This window comes from Stigmatopora argus, chromosome 4 (genome assembly GCF_051989625.1).
Source record: "Stigmatopora argus isolate UIUO_Sarg chromosome 4, RoL_Sarg_1.0, whole genome shotgun sequence".
NCBI lineage: Eukaryota > Metazoa > Chordata > Actinopteri > Syngnathiformes > Syngnathidae > Stigmatopora > Stigmatopora argus.
This window is the reverse complement of record NC_135390.1, coordinates 3,234,285-3,255,564: the sequence shown is the minus strand read 5'-3', so window position 1 is coordinate 3,255,564 and position 21,280 is coordinate 3,234,285. Positions and strand designations below refer to the sequence as shown.

At 40.7% G+C, this 21,280-nt stretch overlaps 1 protein-coding gene across 4 annotated transcripts in view; it reads left to right on the top strand.

Moving 5' to 3' along the window:
- Positions 1 to 21,280, top strand: part of dyrk1b (dual-specificity tyrosine-(Y)-phosphorylation regulated kinase 1B) — a 75,815-nt gene that overhangs the window by 18,204 nt on the left and 36,331 nt on the right. Inside the window, exon 2 of one of the 4 annotated variants that reach the window (XM_077597970.1) lies at positions 10,883 to 11,004. The exons of 1 other annotated variant lie outside the window; for it this stretch is intronic. Coding sequence is in view for 1 of the 3 variants with exons in the window: in XM_077597968.1 (XP_077454094.1) it covers positions 17,735 to 17,837 (103 nt within the window). In the remaining 2 variants the exon portion in view is untranslated. Of the gene's footprint in view, positions 1 to 10,882; positions 11,005 to 15,739; positions 17,838 to 21,280 lie in introns of those variants that run through there. 2 more of the 4 variants (XM_077597968.1, XM_077597971.1) reach the window with 2 other exon arrangements.

Below are 21,280 nucleotides of genomic sequence, written 5' to 3'. Positions count from 1 at the left end.
GCTAAGGGCCATGTAACAAGACAAAAAAATAAAAATAAAAAAATAAAATAAAAAAAAATTAGTTTTTGATTATAACACGCACCCCCAACTATTGGAATTAATTATATAGCAAAAATCTGCGTGTTATATTCGAGTAATTACGGTATTTGATATACAAATCTATATATATCACCAGAAATATTAACATTAAACAAAATAATAATAATTTTACTTTAATGAAAAGGAAAAAAATGAATTGAATGATAAAATAATGCCATGAACGTGATAAACAAGTTAGGATACACAACTAGAGGGGCCCGGTCCCACCTAATTGGGCGTCAAAGCCTTTCCACTTTCGAAGCAGCCGCGGCGGCAGTTTCTCATGGTGCCTCTACTTTAAATAAACAAAGTAACTTTTGTCTAAAAGTGTCGCATGTCCCAAAAAAATGAGCCCAAAGTTGCTTTTTTATCTTAAAAATGTGACTCCCATTTAGAAAACGGGCCCAAATAAAAAAATCGAGCGCGGGAACATCCTAGAGCCGTACCTTTGCAATTTTTTGTTCAAAACCGTATTTAAATCGGATGTATGGTGTTGTCTCCATTTTGTCCGATGTTAAAGGACAAACACACACAATCTCAGAAATAGTCTCATCTCATTTTTTGAACCGTTTGTCCTCACTAGGGTCACGAGGGGTGCTGGAGCATATCCCAGCTGACTTCAGGCCAGAGGCAGGGGACACCCTGAATTGGTGGCCAGCCAATCGCAGGGCACAAGGAGACAAACAACCATTCACGGACACACCCATACATAGGGGCAATTTAGAGTGTCCAATCAGCTTATCATGCATATCTTTGGAATGTGGGAGGAAACCGGAGTACCCGGACAAAACCCACGCAGGAGAGCATGCAAACTCTAAACAGGTGGACCAACCTGGATTTGAAACCAGGTCCGCTACTGTCAGGCCGAGAATAGAGGTAGAATGGGCGTGCCAAATATATATACAGTGCCTAGATTGCATCTTGCCATTTCCTTTTTTGTTGCGAGTGAATTTTGCCTTCTTTTTTTTAGTCACTGTTGGAAATGCCTCCTAAATATTGACGTTCCTTTATATACTAAATGAGTACCACGACGCAAAAACAGCATTGCAGCAAAAACCTACACTGTGGCGTTCTTTTGTACATAATTCAGGTAGTAGGAAACATTTTAACGTTAATGGCCTCCACCTTGCAGTTAAAATGGAGACACAGGAAATGAACGCACTTCTCCTCTAGAGATGCAAGCGTGTTGTGGCGATCTGTATGCTGCAAATAAATAAAAATAAATTCTCGTGAGGTGAAGAGGACCAAGGTTTAGCGTCTGGTTTCTCCGCCCGGTTGCCGTGCTGCACATTGCAGCGACCATTATTCTCCCCGAAGCGTCGCCGCTTTCCTTGGCCACCGGCACGCATGTGCTGTTGTTCACCGTCAGAAGCTTGCATCTTCCGAGGTGCGAAACTGCGAAACTTTCTATTATTGAATGTTTAATATCGATTGTCATCATATGGTTTTTCTTCTCACTATCCTCCACTGCACCGGCTTGCTTTGGACCCATTGTTTTTTCACTTAATTCTACACTGATTATCGCAAAAAACACGTAAATTACCCTCTTGCATACTCGGCCACCTGGTGGCGCATCGGGAGCTGTCGTGTCCGCCATATCAGGAATACAATCCCTCCCTCAATTGACCCTCACCAGTTTGCTTATAGAGCAAACAGGTCCACTGACAATGCTATTGCCATTGCTCTTCATACAGCACTGAGCCACCTGGAACACCATGGGAACTACGTGAGGATGCTCTTCATTGACTATAGCTCAGCCTTCAACACCATAAAACCGGACATTCTGACTGACAAACTCTCCCACCTTGGACTATCCTCTTCAATCTGCTGCTGGATAAAGAACTTCTTGACCAACCGACCACAGACTGTTAGACTTGGTCCCCACCTCTCTTCCTCCATTACACTAAGCACTGGCTCCCCTCAAGGCTGTGTACTGAGTCCTCTTCTGTACTCCCTGTACACATACGACTGTACACCCACCCACCAGTCTAACGCCATCATCAAATTCGCTGACGACACCACTGTGGTCGGACTCATCTCAGGAGGGGATGAGTCGGCTTACAGAGATGAGGTCAACAATTTGTCTTCGTGGTGCTCTGTGAACAATCTCACACTGAACACCACGAAAACTAAAGAAATAATCCTGGACTTTCGCAGACACGGCACAGATCTGGCCCCACTCCTCATTAATGGAGTATGTGTAGACAGGGTCCAGTCCTTTAAATTCCTGGGGGTCCACGTCACGGATAAGCTCTCATGGTCTACAAACATCACGGCAGTGGTGAAGAAGGCTCAGAAACGACTCCATTTCCTCAGGGTACTTAGGAAGAACAACTTGGCCACCAAGCTTCTGATAACCTTCTATAAAACCACTGTAGAGAGCATCCTGGCGTACGGCATCACAGTGTGGTACGCTGGAAGCACGGCGGCAGACAAAAAGGCCGTGCAGAAAGTGATTAACACTGCCCAGAGGATTGTCGGCTGCTCTCTGCCCTCACTGGAAGACATTACCAGCCCTCGTTACCTCAGCAGAGCCAAGAACATCATAGGGGACCCTTACCACCCTGGTCACAATCTGTTCCAGCTGCTGCCCTCTGGAAGACGCTATAGGTCCCACAAAGCACGGACAAGTAGGCTTAAGGACAGTTTTTTTCCCACATCCATCAGACATCTAAACTCGCGGTAACATAACACACATTCCCTTCTGCGGTAATATAAAAAGAGGTTTTGGGTGGTGATCTGCCTCCTACTAGCTGACTGAAGTAAGGTAAGTGGAAGACAGTGAGAGGTAAGCGAGAGGTAAACGACCTGTATCCACAATAGCAGAATGCCAATTACAAGTCCGTACTAGATTTAGGTCTTTTGCCGAGTAAACGTAGCTTATGGAGAAGCACCATCAATTTCGTCACACGCAGTTTCTGCGTGTGATGACAAGTAGGCTTTTTTGTGTTGTGATAACTACAACAGGGGCCTATGTCCGATTATTATGTCCGATTATTATGTATGCTCGCATCTCAAATTTGTCTCGTATCTCTTGGCAAAAAAATTGCTCTAAATTGTCCTCGTATCTCAAATTTCTCATTGGTCCACCTGTGTGGAGTTTGCATGTTTTCCCCGGGACTATGTGGGTTTTCTCCAGGTACTCCGGTTTCCTCCCCCATTCCAAAAACATGCATGGTAGGCTGATTGGACACACTAAATTGCCCCTAGGTATGAGTCTGAGTGTGAATCTAATCAGACACGCTTTATCATCATCATTGACTCGTCAAGAGCATAATTGTCATCATACCCAGCTGCGTATGACGAAATTGGTGGTGCTACTCTACAAAGTGTGCTTTCCCGGCAAAAGGCCAAAATAAGTAATATAAAAATATAAGAATCACATACTAAAAATGCCTAAATTGCCTAATCTAAGATATTATTACTATCCACGGAGATCCTGGTGGTTCATTTCAGACTCGTTGTCAATCTGCCGTGATGGATACATTGCATCTCCCCCCGAGCGCAACCAAATCCCGGCGACTGCAGAAAAAAAGTTTGCCTCGCAGATGCCAGCAAACAACGGATCACTTAACTCCTCGCTGTCTCCTCACTTACCTTCAGTCAGCCAGCAGAAGGCAGATCACCACCCAATGTCCTTGTTACCTGACCCCGAAGTTATTACACAGAAGGGATTGTGTGTCGTGCTACCGCAAGTTCAGAGTCCTGATGCTGTGGGAAAAAACTTAAGCCTATTTGTCCGTGCTTTGTGAGACCTGTAGCGTCTGCCAGAGGGCAGTAGCTGGAACAGGTTGTGACCAGGGTGGTATGGGTCCCCGACAATGTTCCGTTACTGAGGGCTGGCAATGTCTTCCAGTGAGGGCAGAGAGCAGCCGGCGATCTTCTGGGCAGTGTTGATCACTCTCTGCATGGCCTTTTTGTCTGCTGCCGTGCTTCCAGCGTACCACACTATAATGCAGTATGCCACGATGCTCTCCACAGTGGCTCTATAGAAGGTTACCAGAAGCTTAGTGTCCAAGTTGTTCCTCCTGAGTACCCTCAGGAAATTGAGTCGTTTCTGGGCCTTCTTCACCACTGCCGTGGTGTTGGTAGACCAGGAGAGCTTATCCGTGACGTGGACCCCCAGGAATTTGAAGGATTGGACCCTGTCAACACATACTCCATTTATGAGGAGTGGGGCCAGATCTGTGCTGCGTTTGCGAAAGTCCAGGATTATTTCTTTAGTTTTTGTGGTGTTCAGTGTGAGATTGTTCACCAAGCACCACGAAGACAGTTTGTTGACCTCATCTCTGTAGGCTGTCTCATCCCCTCCTGAGATGAGTCCGACCACAGTGGTGTCATTGGCAAATTTGATGATGGAGTTAGACTGGTGGGTCGGTGTACAGTCGTATGTGTACAGGGAGTACAGAAGAGGACTCAGTACACAGCCTTGAAGCTTCAGTGTACTGCTGCAGGGTGGTGGTGGATGTGTTGAGACTCGGTCTGATTTGTCAGTCTCAAAGCGGGCAAAGAAACGGTTCAGTTCCTCTGCTAGTGAGGCATCTGCATTAACAGACACATTGTCATTGTAATTGGTAATGTGCCGTATTCCCTGCCACATCTTCTTTGGTTTATTTCCTGTGAAGTGCTCCTCGATTTTTCTTGTATATGCTGCCTTGGCCTTTTTAATGCCTCTCTTCAGCTCTGCTCTGGCAGCGCTGTATTTTACCTTGTCCCCTGACCTAAAGGCGGTATTACGGCATTTGATGAGTGCCTGCGTCTCACTGTCATCCAGGGTTTTTGGTTAGGAAAAACCCGTATCCGTTTATTAACAGTGATGTTGTCCGTGCAGTTTTTGATGTAGGAAAGTACAGTGTCCGTGTAGTCCTGGAGGTTGTGTTGTTCAAAAAATTGGTGCAGTCCTGCAGCTGAGAAAGGGCATCCTCGGGCCATGTTTTTATTATCTTTATTTGTGGCCTTGTTAGCCTCCGGAGTGGGGTGTGTGAGGGGGTGAGGGACAGGCAGAGATGGTCGGATCCAACAAGGTGAGGGAGGGGTGTGGCTCTATAAGCATGTTTGATGTTAGAATAAACATGGTCTAGAGTTTTATCTCCTCTGGTGTGACACTTCACGTACTGGGTAAACTTAGGCAGAACAGTCTTTAAACATGCTTTGTTGTAGTCACCAGCGACAATAAAGACTCCATCGGGGTGGTCAAGCTGCTGTTTGTTTATAGTCGCTAGCAGGAGGCTAAGTGCCGTGCTAACGTTAGCATCGGGTGGGATGTTAACAGCCATTACAATGACAATCTTTAGCTCTCTAGGTAGATAGAAGGGCCTGCAGCGTACTGCCAAGAGTTCTAAATCTGGGGAGCAGTGAGTGTTAATGATCCTACTGTTGCAGCACCAATCGTTCTGTATACAGTGGTACCTCGTCATACGACCGCTCGTCATACAAAATGCTCGTCTTACGGGGGAAATTTCGATCGAATAATTCGCCCGTTATGCGGTCAAAATTTCGTGATGCGACCAAGCCAGGTCTTTTTTGCATATCTTTCGTGTATAACAATATTTACGAGCACGGAACTAATTAATTCAGACGAGTTTCTCATACGACCAGGAAACGCACAACGCGCATACAAAAAGAGGGCTTTCTGGGTAATGAAGTATACTCCTGCACAGAAAACCCATAGGCAATGGCAACCTTTCTCAGAATAAAACTTCATTACCCACAATCACTACGTGGGAAGCTCAGCTATGTCATTTCCTGTTATTCTTTCTTAGGAAAGGTCCCGCGATCGTTCCTTAAAGACTATTTCTCGTTGGCAAGTGGTTGTGCGTTATCCTATTGTGAGGACATTTGTGTGCATCATTTTGGGAATATTTTGAAGGCAATACAACAGCAAACAGTCCATCGATAGCGAACGTGAGGGTGGAGGCGTGGCAAACCGCCAACCCGAAAAACGAAGGTAACAAAAGATTACAACAAAATTAGAATTCAGTTTTCTGTAAAGTTACATTAAATGTATGTTTGAGTGTCTGTATATATTAATCCAACTTAATTTAAATTTGTTTGTTCCGTTTACGAGTGCGTTGTCGTGGAAAAATAAAAAGGAACCCCCGCCCCCAAACGTCTCTGTCTCCCGTCGGCGAAATCTGCCCAATTTTAGTTAGATTAAACACATTTTATTACTATTAAACCACTAGTTATGTGTTACTTTGTTAATAGATGGCGAATTAGAAGAAATAAAACATTTTTTCCAATCCAATATCCTGTTTTTGGTGTTTTTTCAGAGGGCTGGAACGAATTAATTTGTTTTCCATTCATTTCAATGGAAAACGTCCGCTCGAGTTACGAGAATCTCGTCATACGAGCTCAGTTCCGGAACGGATTAAGCTCGTATCTCGAGGTACCACTGTATACATGCAAAGTCCCCCCCCTTGCTTTTCCCTGATTCTTTCGAACGATCATTTCGGAATAGTGGCGTCGGGGATTTGCGAGTGTAGCCACGTTTCCGTGATGAAAATAATGTTGCAGTTCCTGACAAAGCTGTTGGTAGCAAGGTGAAGTTCCAAATCGTCCATTTTGTGGGTGATGGATCTGGCGTTGGTCAAGAAGATATTCGGTCTATGTGGTTGCTTCCTTAGCTTAGCAGCTAGGCCCGCCGGACATCCGCGCTTTTGCTTTCTTTCCCTTCGCCGCCTCCGTCGTACGGTTGTTAATCTACCTGTGCCCTGCGATCGGCTGGCCACTGATTCAGGGTGTCCCCCCTCTTCTAGCCCGAAGTCAGCTGAGATAGGCTGCAGCACCCCCGTGATCCTTGTGAGGATAAAGGGTTTTTTTATGTGTGCCCTGTGTATGTGAAAATATGTGCCGTGTTGCATTTGTACGGTTTATATCACTTAATTAGGGGAATTGCAATCATTAATAAGGGAAGCATTTAGCCTAGGTGGAAAGGGACATGATATGCGCATGCACATTCCCCTTTGACCTGTCCACGTCAGAATTCGTCCACTTTGTAGTACATTTTAGACTTTTATAGTGAGGATAAAGCGGTTCAGAAAATGAATGAATGAATGTGTGCCATATGTGTGTATGTGTAAATATGTACCGTGTTGATTTGTATGGTTTTTCTTGCTTCATAAGGGAAATTGCAATCATTAATAAGGATAACATTTAGCCGAGATTGACAGGTATGTAAGAGAGAACCTTGAAACATGGATAGTGGTTGTGGGCGGCCCCGCAGCTTGAGTGGTTAGCACGTCGGCCTCACAGCTCTGGGGTCCTGGTTTCAAATCCAGTTCGGTCCACCTGTGTGGAGTTTGCATGTTCTCCTCGGGCCTGCCTAGGTTTTCTCCGGGTTCTCCGGTTTCCTCCCACATTCCAAATACATTTAGGGTAGGCTCTAAATTGCCCCTAGGTATGGGTGTAAGTGTGAATGGTTATCCATCTGCTTGTGCCCTGCGATTGGCTGGCCACCTATACAGGGTGTCCCCCGCCTCTGGCTCGAAGTCAGCTGGGATAGGCTCCAGGACCCCCCGTGACCCTAGCGAGGATAAAGAGGTTCAGAAAATGAATGAATGAAAGGATAGTGGTTGTTTGTGAGACAGCCAATGAAAGCCCAATAGAGTGTAGCGACATTCTAAAGTGAGAATCAATGCATCCGCGACAAGATTTTCAAATTAAAATAACGACTAAGAAAATGCTTTTACTTTTTGGGGGATTTCGTGACTTGGATTTTTTTTGTATCTCGAGGCACTCATTTGCATATAAAACGTTTTCGTAACTTGAAAATTCCGTACCAAGGGGCATTTGTAAGTAGAGGTAAGACTGGATGTAATATTCATATAATATATATATATGCGCCATATAGTCGTGAAAATACGGTATATATGTATATATATATATATATATATATATATATATATATATATATATATATATATACAGTGGTACCTCGTCATACGACCGCTCGTCATACAAAATGCTCGTCTTACGGGGGAAATTTTGTTCGAATAATTCGCCCGTGATGCGGTCAAAATTTCGTGATGCGACCAAGCCAGGTGGCCATGGCATTTTTTTTTGCATATCTTTCGTGTATGACAATATTTACGAGCACCGGATGAGTTATTCAGACCAGGAAACGCACAACGCGCATGCGCGGGGAAAAGAGGGCTTTCTGGGTAATGAAGTATACTCGTGCACACAACGCCGACAGGCAATGGCACTCAGAATAAAACTTTACCCACAATCAATACGTGGGTAAACTCAGCTGCTGCATTTCCTGTTATTTTTATCTAATACGAGGAGTATTATAGGGTTATATATTATATTACTTCTCGTTGGCTGCTCATAAGAACATCAGGGGCACTGGCTCGCAACAGCATCCCCGGTAGCAACTCTATCATAGGCGCCGTTTGAGGGGATGCGAACACAGATGCTACAAGCTAAAAGTAGCCGCTAGCCAGCGCCCCCGAAGCTCCCATGAGCAGCGGATCGATCGCTGATAAAAGACTGCTGCTCGTTGGCTGCTCATAAGAACATCAGGGGCACTGGCTCGCAACAGCATCCCCGGTAGCAACTCTATCATAGCGCCGTTCGAGGGGATGCGAACACAGATGCTACAAGCTAAAAGGAGCTGCTAGCCAGCGCCCCCGAAGCTCCAATGGCAAGTGGTCGTGCGTTATCCGGTTGTGAGGACATTTGTGTGCATCATTTTCGGAATATTTTGAAGGGAATAGTACGACAGCAAACAGCCCATCGATAGCGAACGTGACGGTGGAGTGTTTGTTCCGTTTACGAGTGCGTTGTGTGGAAAAAAAAAACCCGAAGCCCCCCGCCCCTTTTGTGCCCCTCTCCCCTCGGCAAAATCCGCCCAATTTTAGTTAGATTAAACACTTTATTTCTATTAAACCACTAGTTATGTGTTACTTTGTTAATAGATAGTGAATTATAAGAAATTAAATAAAATTTTCAATCCAATATCCTGTTTTTGGTGTTTTTTTCAGAGAGTTGGAACGAATTAATTTGTTTCCCATTCATTTCAATGCGAAACTTCCGCTCGAGTTACGAGAATCTTGTCATACGAGCTCAGTCCCGGAACGGATTAAGCTCGTATCTCGAGGTACCACTGTATGTATATATATATATATATATATATATATATATATATATATATATATATATATATACATATATACATATATACCGTATTTTCACGACTATATGGCGCATCACATTTAAAGCCAGTAACGAGTGCTATTTCTGTATTTACACACACACAAGACGCATCACATTTTAAGGCGCACCCACTAGATGGTGCTGCGCTAAAGGGAATGTCAACAAAACAGTCAGATCGTTCAGCCAAACTTTATCAATAGATTACAAATCAGCTTTCTGACAACTCCATTCACTCCTAACATGAATTAACAAGTTTTTTTATTTTCTCTGAGGTTAAAGTATTAGTATTTTCGTGACACAGCAATAGCATAATAACTCATGTTGAACAGGTGGGCATCTCACCAAAGTCGTCATTAATCGAGTCAGTAATTTCTGCCTTCCTGAAAGCTCGGACCACAGTTGAAACTTCCACTGGGAATGACGACAAACATAGAATTAATGTGCTCGATCAACCGAAATGCAACGCCGTTTTATATATCTCAGCATTAACTGGCGCACCGGAAATAGAGTCTGGGGCTGCTTGCCGTAGTTGCCAGAGCTGTTGCGGTTCGATATTTATTCATATATAAAATATATATATCTAGTTCGCAGTCTTGCTTTGAATGCTCTGTTGACGCCAACATCTAGCGGCAGGATTTCTTTTGTAAATCCAGCCGGAATGACGGCGAGCACCAAATTAGGGTGTTCGCCGTCAAACTGGGTGTATTGACAAAATAACTATATATCCTAGCAGTCACTGCGCACCGGAAATAGAGTCTGGGGCTGCTTGCCGTAGTTGCCAGAGCTGTTGCGGTTCGATATTTATCCATATATAAAATATATATGTATCTAGTTCGCAGTCTTGCTTTGAATGCTCTGTTGACGCCAACATCTAGCGGCAGGATTTATTTTGTAAATCCAGCCGGAATGACGGCGAGCACCAAATCAGTGTGCTCGCCATCATACTGGGTGTATTGACAAAAGAACTATATATCCCAGCAGTCACTGCGCAGTACTTTTTCTACGGGGAAAATAGTAGAGTCGGGGGCTGCTTGCCTTAGTTGAGAGTTGTAGAGGATGGTGTACCTTATCGACTGATTTATTTTATTTTATTGTGATAACAATTTTAGTATTGGTCCATATATAAAGCACACTGGATTATAAGGCACCCTGTCTATTTTGGAGAAAATTTAAGACTTTTAAGTGCGCCTTATAGTTGTGAAAATGCAATATATATATATATATATATATATATATATATATATATATATATATATATATATATATATATATATATATATATATATATATATATATATATATATACACATACATATATATAATAAAAATATTATTTTGCACACTGAACTCTCATGACCATGTAACAGAATGTTCACGCATAGGTTAGGTACAAAGCACCTCAAACAACGTTGCGACCGCATCCGAAGGAGAAACCCCTGAGGCCTTTAACTCAGCCTATATTTGATTTAATTATGCCTGTGTCATACCTTCTTGATTTTGTTTTTGTCTCTCTGGCACCGCCAAGTGCTGAGAAAGAGGATGATATATCCGGGTGTAAAGTGCTCCTCCACTATGCTCTGAAAGCCTGCAGTAGCAGCATGGTAATTGCGCTCCTCTATCTTTCCTCTGCATCGTGTTTACCTAGCAACAAGCATCACCCGCTGCTGGCCATCCCATTGGTCATTCGAAAACGCACTGGGGACCAATGGCAGAGCTGTTGCCATGCTACAGCGTATAGTTGCCGGGTGGAAATTTGCTGCAAGGCACGTGAGTGTCAGTCTGCTTGCTTCCTCACACTGCTGGTGTAATCTCTGCCGTCTGATCGTTAGTACAGCTGAATGTGATTTGGAGGAAGACACTCAGTATTTCAAAAAGGAAAAGATACATGTTTTTTTTTATATTTATACATTCTAGATTGGTTGTGTTGCAATACTATTCAGTATCATCATAGAGCCCTCCTTCCCAGATATATATATTTTTAAAAATCATTTAGCTGACCTGCTAGGCACTATTAAGACTCTATTTTCTCTTTTCATCGTGGATATAGTTTTATTTTACTTGAATTCTACTTGCCTTTTAAAACCATTAAGACCATTGTCTCCAGTATTCTAAATTTATTTTATTGATTTTTCTTGTTCATATCCATAATTCTAATGATATATTTGATTAATTTGCCATTCCAGTCTGACTAATGTTTTATGAAAAAAACTCCCATGAAGTAATTTGTAGCCTATTTTAACAACATAACTGATGTTAAACTGTAATTAATTACACATCATTTAACTAACAAATCAATCATCAATGATAATTGGATGTGATATTTCAAAGGGTTATGTATCTGAAATAAAAAAATACCAGAATTGCAGTATTTCTAAATGAGTTATCTAAGTTTTGAATTTATATATATTTTTTCTAGATTTGCAAACAGTAATGATTTTAACGCAAATGTTGATCTTTGTATGTCAATGCTACAGCACATATTTGTGAATGTTTTTTTTTTGATTGATTACAAATAGTCTGCTTTCAGGAAGAATTGTGATTCTTTGAATATTTACTGTTGAGTAGATACAATTTCTAGGATTTTGACCATTCTTAGTTTAAAAAGTTTCTAAATGATTCATTGATGATTAAAATTTATTATTTTACAATTAATCAAATATCGTATTTTCTCGCATATTGACCGCCTCCATGTATAAGCCGTACCCTTAAAATTGCCTTAAAATTGTTGAATTTTACGATTTCTCTCGTTTAAGACGCCCCCCATTCACAATTTTCACCTAAATATTCATGGTTTTAATAGTGAGTACAAATGTGTTAATTCGAAGCGAAAATCTTAAGAAAAATCATCACACGTGGTATTTCTGAGATACTGTATGAATCGAAAGGATCGTCTGCTAGATTGCACATTCCCAAAGGGTGTTGCCTGCATGTGGACAAATTCAGAAAGGATGTCACGTACAACCAGGAAGTGTGTCTGAGTCTCTGGATGCAATAATAGCATGAGATACACATTACGCAGGAATCAATATTGATATTTTAATGATCGACCGCCAGACCTTTGATCACCCTTAACAACTATTGGGATGTCCTGACATGGTAAACACTATGAACACGTGTCAAGGCTACTGCGTCTGGCCAGTCAGGGCACATTTAACTACTGGTAAAAGGTAAGATGGTGGCGCCCTGAGCGAGCAAAGGCAGGCACAAGTAGTAAGTGAGTTTTTTTCACGTTTTATGCAAGATACGGTTTATTTTTTTCTTGAATTTCATTCACATACATCAAAATAAATTCTGTTTAGCGTTTATCTGTTTATCTTTTCTCTATTTTGAAATAAATGACCATATCGGCCGCTTTGTCTTGCGTTATGGCGTTTTGTCTTTGTCAGCTTGCAGTTCCGTGCATGTAAAGTCTAATTTGTGCACATATAAGCCGTACCCTTAATTCAGTCATCATTTTTTTGTTACAAATATGGCTTATATCCGAGAAAATACAGTAACTGTTCCAACAAACAAAACATTAATTTTACTGATTTGAATACACTTGTACATGAAGTCATGTTATTGTTTAGTTTTACTTTTGGGGTTTAAATTGGTATTACTTTTTCAGGCAATAATTTGTATATATTCTAAAGTACTTCTTAAACTATGAAAAATACTTTAGTGTTAAAATGATGCATTCCAATTGTTGTTACAATCAGAAGTAGTGCGTAGTTCCATTTGATCATGATTTGTCTGTCTGTCAATGTGATGACCCGCCTTCGGTGTTTGTGCTATGGCATGACCAAGAAGACTCACAGGCTTGGCCACCTGTTGCTCATCTGCTTGTAGTTTTCGAACTGCAAACTTACCCGTCCATGTGAAACAAATACTTAGCTGAGGGTTTGCAGCATGTAATGAAACAACATATCTACCAAAAATGGGGTTGATTAAGAATTTCTTGTGTCTCTTAAGAAAAGCATGACTTGTATTGCCAAGTTTGAATGATATGAACACTATTTGTTTTATGAGTTTGAGTTTAGATCACTCACAAAGGAACAAACAAGCCAAACAAAAACTTTGGGGGGAAATTTGGAATTGAAATAGAGTTCAATGCAAATGACACAGTTGTGTGACACAACTGTGTCAATTATAGAACTTGACGTACTGTGTTGTCTGACTATGGTAGTCTCTGTGTATCTGCTCCCAGTCAGATCAGACAGAGCCAATCACTCTGAGCGTGGCTTTAGACATTTCATAATCAGACCACCCTTTGTGGTAGTACATCTCTGTGTGATTACCACCTTATCTTAAATCGACATTTAATGCTGATTCCTGCTATTTTATGATTTTTTTATGAGGTTGAGCCTTTAAATTTGGGCTCTGTAATTATAGCATGTTATTAGGCCATGCTGTCTTTATTTAGCCATGACTGGTCAGCTGTTCGTCACCTTTTGGGGGACAGTAGTTTTATAGTGCGTTGGAGGAATAGAAGCTAATATCTTCACCTTAAAATAATTATCCAATCTTTTTTTTACAAGTTTTTAAATTATTAGTAAATCTCCAAACTTCAACATATGGGCCCATTTATTTCATGACTCCTGAAAAGTACAACAAAAAACATTAGAGATTATTTTAATATTCATTCATTATCCATACTGATTATCCTCGCAAGGGACATGGCACTCTTCCAGTCAAGAGGCATTTAATGTCTATCGCCGTCAATGGCGCTATAACATTATTATTATTGTTATTGTTGTTGTTATTATTATTATTACTATTATTGTCATCTTCATCACTGTTATTATTATTATTATTATTATTATTAAATGCCAACCATCCCACTGTCAGTGGCAGGCAATGAGTTAAAAAAATAGATTGAAAAAAATAATTTGGGAATTTTATATATTTCAATTTTGATTGGTTTTGATTGTATTAACATTGTTAGGGCAGCCCGGTGGAGCATGTGGTTACCGCGTCGGCCTCACAGCTTTGGGGTCCCGGGTTCAAATCCAGGTCACGTCCACCTGTGTGGAGTTTGAATGTTTTCCCCGGGCCGGCATGGGTTTCCTCCGGGTACTCCGGTTTCCTCCCACATTCCAAAAACATGCATGGCAGGCTGATTGGACACTCTAAATTGCCCCTAGGTATGGGCGTGAGCGTGCATGGTTGTCCGTCTCCTTGTGTCCTGCGATCGGCTGACCATCAATTCAGGGGGTCTCCCACCTCTGGCCCAAAGTCAGCTGGGATAGGCTCCAGCACCCCCTGCAACCCTAATGAGGATAAAGCGGCTCAGAAAGATGAGATGAGATATTTTTTTATAGGAATTATTCAAATTGTTAGCTCCTCAGTTTGTTAAAAACTAAATTCAGTATACTGTGCTTGTTTCTGTACTAGCAATGTCCGTAACAAAAGACTAAAATTCAGCCAGGGTTAGTTGTATTCAGTAATTCTTTTGATCAACACAAATACAGCAATGATCAAAGGACCTCTAGCTTTTGGGGAGGGTCCCTTTTATGATATATTCTACATATAAGCTGCACAATATTAAAAGATTAGTGTCACTCTATGACAACTGAATCAACAAGAATTTGACACACATTTATCCATACATAGAGCCTGAACTGTATTTGAGTGTGAATTTCCCTTTAAGCCTGGGGGGCTGCCCGCTGGTTTATGACACTGTTTGTGTGCTGAGCTGTTCCCGGGCAGCATTGTGCCTGATTTAGCCGGAATGCTCGGATAGCAACAGGAACAACTTTTAGCGTTGGCTGCTTTGTGAGGGGAAGTCACATCCCAGCATGTGCGCATGGAAGCCCTTTGCCCTGCTCCCCCAGCCTTCCTCTTTCCATTTCTACCTGACATCCTCAAACTATTTCCGCGTCATTCTTGCATCGCGGCGTTTGAAGAGACACTGGGAAACTGAGCCAAGTGCTCCTCCCATAGATCGACTTGCTGACCAATCGCGTCCGGGGACTATGCTTTGCGTAGCCAATGGCCTCAGAGCTGCCATGGCGTCGGGTAGCAACAGGGCTTGTGGGAGGGTGCGTACTAAGTGAGGGAGAGGCTGCCTTCACTCTAGAACCGAAACATTTTGAAAGAGTGAATAAAAAAAGAGACATTGTATATTATTGGTTGACAATTTTATCATAAAAATAGGTATGTTTCATGTAAGTTAAGTGTTGTATATTAAGTGTTTATTCTTGAGTCATCACAGCAGCTTTCATTTATGTGCTCCAGTACACTGGAAAGGAAACCATATTTGTTTATTGTTTTTTTAAACATCAAGGGATAATATTTCAAATAAAAAAATATTTTTTTTAAATTCTTGAACATACAGTTAATTTGGTGATTTACCTTTAATGAGCATGATTTCAGAACAAGTCGGGGGGGGACGTGTCGTTGCATTTGCGGCTAGTTTTCGTATTAAATCAGCAGGATTTTATTCTTGAAAATTGTGGTACGTTTTACTTAGTCAATGTTGTCTATATATGTGAATATATAAAGTTCCAGTAAATATATCCCGTTGTTACTATAAATGGACAGGACGAAAGAGAGTGAGAGAGGTCCAACTGGAAGAGACTACTTGCAACAAAGAAAGGCTCTCTGCCCCGTTTGCTCAACGCATTTGTCATGGCATTTTTTTTCGTCACAAAAACGACCTGCAGTTTGGGGTTTGTGCACTTAGGGTCAGAATACTCATTGGCAACGTCAGTTTAATAGACTTGCGTCACAGTTGCTTAAATGCAGTGACTACGAACGCGCGCCTTTTGCCCACCTCCGTGTCGTGCGTTTTGGTACGGTCCCAATCGCTGGGTGGGGAGCAGTTTGGGAGAGAAAACAGATTCCGTATAACGGAGAAACACTGGGGCAAAGGAAAGATCCGAGAAACATGACTCGAGATTGCCCTTGTGAAGGTTTCCACCTCGATGGATTACAAAAAAACTCACTGAATAGCAAGAAGGGCACCGCGACTAGAGGGCGAGGACACTAAAGTGAACGAAAGGGGAGCGGAAGCGGTGGAAAGGAAAGAGGCGCGCCAAGAAGGCATCTAGGGTATCTGGCAGCAAACTCAGGAACTCCACTGTATTTGGTGGACGTAAAGACAGTTTGGAGTGTGGGGATTTTGTGTCCTTGGAGACGGCATTTTTTTATTGTGATTACCTCAAAGCCGACCTGTTCCCGGACCGAGTTGAGCTCCGCTTAACATCGGACAGACCGTGTCACCGATCGGTAACGCTACAGCCAGGTCGCTAGCGTCCTGTTGTGCTTTTTTTCCAAGGGGGACGTTTGGCATTTTACACCAAATACTGGATTTCAACTGTCATTTTTTTCTTCTTTGGTTTTCCCCCCGTCTAAAATGTCCCCGTGTGGGTGTGGATATTCTGTCTAAGGAACCTTTTGCGCACTGGGTTTTCTCTCTCGATTTTGGCGCACTTACCGAGAGCTAAACATTCTTCAAAGTGTGTGGGCTGTTTTTTTTCCATTGGCGTTTCCGAGGGGATTCTTTTCCTCGCAGACGACTGCCACTTTCCTCGCGAGCCAGGTGATGGGCTTCGGTTGTAAGCCACCGCAACACTGAAGACTCTTTGCAGATTTGTCTGCATTGCTCATGTGACACTGCGAGTAGATGACAGCGAGTCTCCGGGTTTGACCAGTGTCCAGTCTCCCAGAAAGCACTGGTAATTGGACCTATTTTTAGAGGGAGGGATGGGGTAAAAGCAGAAAGCGAGAAATTCAATTCCCCTCCTTTTTTATACCCCTTCCACTTGTTCAAGTGGACTTGCAACCAACTAATTGCTTTTTTTCGTTGTTGACAAGCTAGACAGAAAATCAAAAGTTAGAACAACTTATTCGAATGAATCATTTGAGTGAGCTCGCCTAGGATCACTTTGACAGGAGTCTTACCAGCCTGGGAATATCCGCTGCACTGGACAGAAAAATCACATTTTGGATTACAGATTGATGAACTACATCTTTCCTACTGTAGGTACATCCTACCCAGGACAATGTTCATGGCGTTAGGATTGATGAGAGAGTAGAAATCTCGGTGCATTCTAGAATTAAAGGACCTACTTTTGACTACCTAAAAGAAATTACCAGGATCAGTGCAAACTTCCATTGCAAGGAAACAAGAAAAATCAACCCTGGTTAACCAAATACCCGCACCCCTCATCCACAAAGAAAAATATTATATATGTAGTATGAGATCTCTATATCTATAGTGCAACTCTTTACATCCATTATATTTTTACTTATGATCGACAAGCTGCCTGTACACCGATTGGTTGCCTTAGAAACCACAGTAACAAAGAAACAAGCCAGAGAAGACGGTGCCTTTTGATTTGATTGGTTGGTTTCCCACCAGTTCAAGATTGACTGAGTTGGTCAGATAAACTGTTTGAGCAAACTCTGGGATTGAAAGCACGCCTCATGAAGGTTACTTAAGACCCCCACAAGCCTATGAAATCATTGATTGATTAGGTTTCCCTTCTGGATTGACCTTTTGCTGAGTGTTTCCATGGTGATCACATCATCAACTGTGGAGGACAAGACTGTTCCCCTTTGCAGAATGGTTCAATCACAACCCTGGGTCGCATCTGCCCTCCATCGTGACAATAAAAGTCAGTCCCCGCACACATTTTTGCACACATTTTTGCAAACTTTTGATAAATGCTGACAAAGTAATACATGTGTAGCTTTCTCTATGCTATCAACTTGATCAACTATCTAAAAACATCGTTTTAAGATCATTTCTTAGCAGATGGATTATTTTGTCTCTGCATGTACTGCTGTTGATTAAGCAAAGGCTTGGATGGATATTCCTCTTTAAACAGTATTTCCTTCATCACAGTTTTTGTGTGCGTAATTGGGATTTAAGTTTTAGTTTCTTGTATGTCATACAGTCAGCGTGTGTTTATTGTCAGGTTGATGAAGGATCTGCAACATGTTGCAGCGCTGTTGTGTGCAAATTTCATCACTGATATTGATGGGTTAATGCATCCCTCAAGGCATTTTGTTGCCAAAAGCTCTGAATACCTGGCTGGCTCAAATTTAAATTAATTGTGTGCATGCAGTACTTTGGATTTTGATTAACTGCTGTCTTGTTTAAAGGTACAAAAAATGTTTCCAGGGTTGTTAGCCTGTCAACAAAACTTTGTTTGTTTTTTAAACAAGACTAGGTTTTTTGTAGCCCAGATGAACAGAAATTGTGCTACAAAGCTTGAATTATTTTAGGGATGGCAATGATGTGAGGTGTGTAGATTTACGCTGCATGTATGCGCACACACAAGCATACCTTAATTAAATGTTAAAACTGCATGATATTGCTGTGGTTTAAAGGGTTTTTATGTACAGTTTGTAGTAAAGTGAGCGGAATACATTTGCATATAGTTTTTAGAACTGTTTGTTTGGAAACATCTGATTATTTTTTGGAGTGGTAAAAAGTTTGAACAAGCAACCATAAAGCTGGCACACTTGCATACATATGCAACATAAAATAATCAGATTTTTATGTTTTTAAATAGAGGAACATGTTTATTTGTTAGACATTTCAAACGCTTGCCTTCATGTCAAATGTTGAATGTAAATTATTTTACATTATAATTGTAGAGCTGGGAGACATGACAAAAATTGTTATCGCGATAAGAAAAAAAAATACAAAAATATGTATTGTATAGTGTATTTATTAAATATTACACTCATCGCATATGAAAAGACTAATGTATTAATATCTAATATAATCTCTATATAAAAAAAAAGTAAATCCAGTAATACATCAAATATCGTGGTTAATGTAGACCAGACATGGCCATAATAAATTAAAAAAAAATGCTAACTTATTACTCCCACATAGAGCTGGGCGATATGACAAAAATTGCTACCATGGTAAAAAAAAATATCAGTCTACCGATAATTATCACAATATCTTTTTTGTTTCAAATTTGAAACTTTAAACTTCTGTGCATAAGTAAATACATTACTTTCCTCCTAATTCAAATATGAAAGTAACAGTTACCTTACTTTATAACAAAAGAGAATATAAAGTATGATTTTAAAAATTATTTTTGTTGTTCTGTTGTGCAATAAAGATAAGATAACTCCCTCCTTACACTATGACAGCTAAAGAATAAAACCTGCAGAAATTTTGACGGGCATCTTTATTTTTATAAATTTGCCTTGAAACCAAAAGTTGCTGTGCAATATGAAATAAATAAAATATTCAACTGAAGACATCAGCATCATTGGCAAGCAGACTATTTTCAGCCTCACGAAAAGAAACGGAGTAAATTTACCTCGCATATGGCCATTTACAAAAATAAAATAAATAAAAAAAGTTGGATAAACTTAACCCATTTTAACCCAAGATAACAAGTTTTAGATTTTTGTAACGTTTTCAGAAGACCTATTTTGCTGTTGATCTGAGTTGAGTACTACTAGTAGTATTTGTATGAGCCCTCATAACATAGCTATAACAATTCACTTTCCTGGAGGAAAGGGCTTGCCAACTAACTCATAATAACAGGTGCCAAACTTGGAGACCGTGGAGATTGTTGACAAAAATAGGTTAATTTCCTCATGAGCGTGATTGGGGTGCAATGTTTGTAAGTGACACTCATTTGTTTTGCTTTTTTTGTCTGCTCCAAACATTTTTAGACATGGTAATCACACAAGTCTTTTCTTATCTCCCACCATAGTCACAGTAAAGCCAAGGGCAACATACAATTTGGCACATTTTCTCGTCTTCTGTGAAATATTTCGTTGTCTTCTTAGCTTTGTTTCTCTTAATTTTTTTATTTCCCCTGTTAAATTTCTTTCTATGTTGTCACTTGTGGGTTTAGTCAATGTGGTTCATATGTCCTGCTCTGTGCTGTGTGTGAAAAGGCTTTAAAACCCTACACAGAGCTTAAGTACTCATGATCACATTTTGAAAAAGAGCGCATCGCTTGACATCTACTGGAATATATTTGCAATTACTCTTCACTATAGTGTGACAGAGTAGAAACACACATACACCCCTCGAATCATTGCCGACACGGTGGCCTGACCCACTGGTTGAGGATTTTGCTAAAGCAAATTTTGCACAAAAGTTTTTGATAAAAAAATCTTTGTAATCAATAGAAGTAATGTTTTCTTAGTCTTAACAAATACTCTTTGAAGACACTGAATATTACATAATCATTATAACTTATTTTACTATGCTATTTGTCATTTGTGGAATCCAGATTTGCCGTCCTTCCATAATGATAGATTTTGAGGAGGCCTTAAAAAAGAAAAAAGTTTGTTGAGCAATTAAGATTGCATCGTTAATTTGAGCAAGCCATGTTAGACTCAACAATTATTTGTAAAAATATACTCGCTCAATTCAGATAACATTTTTCTTACAAGGGCATTTCCGTTGGCATACTTCAGTGACTTGGAAGTTTTATTTTTTTAAGCAAGTGTAAGTACAGTAATCCCTCGAATTTCACGGCTAATGTAGACAAAGCATGGTCGCGATAATCGAAAAAACGAGAAGAATCACTCCTTTTATTACTTCAATACCACATGTTTTCGCCCCTATACAAAAATATGTATTGCATAGCGTATTTATCAAATATTACAGTTATCGCATATAAAACGACTTATCTAAATATATCATCTATATAAAAACGTGTAAATACAGTAATCCATCGAATATCGTGGCTAATGTAGACCAGACATGGCTGCGATAAACGAAAAACCGCAACGTAGGATCACCCCCATTATTACTACCATATCGAGCTGGGCGATATGACAAAAATTGTTATCACGATAAAACAAATTATCAGTCTATTGATAAGTATCACGATAACTATCACATATTTTTTGTTTCAAATTTGAAACTTCCAACTTCTGTGAATAAGTAAATAAGTTACTCTCCTCCTTATTCTAATATGAAAGCAACTATCTTAACTTAATAAAAAAAAGAGAATATGAAATATGGTGATTTTAAGAAGTATTTTTGTTGTTCTGTTGTGCAATAAACATAAGACAATTCCCTCCTTGCATTATGAAAAGTAAAGAGTAAAACCTGCAGAAATTGACA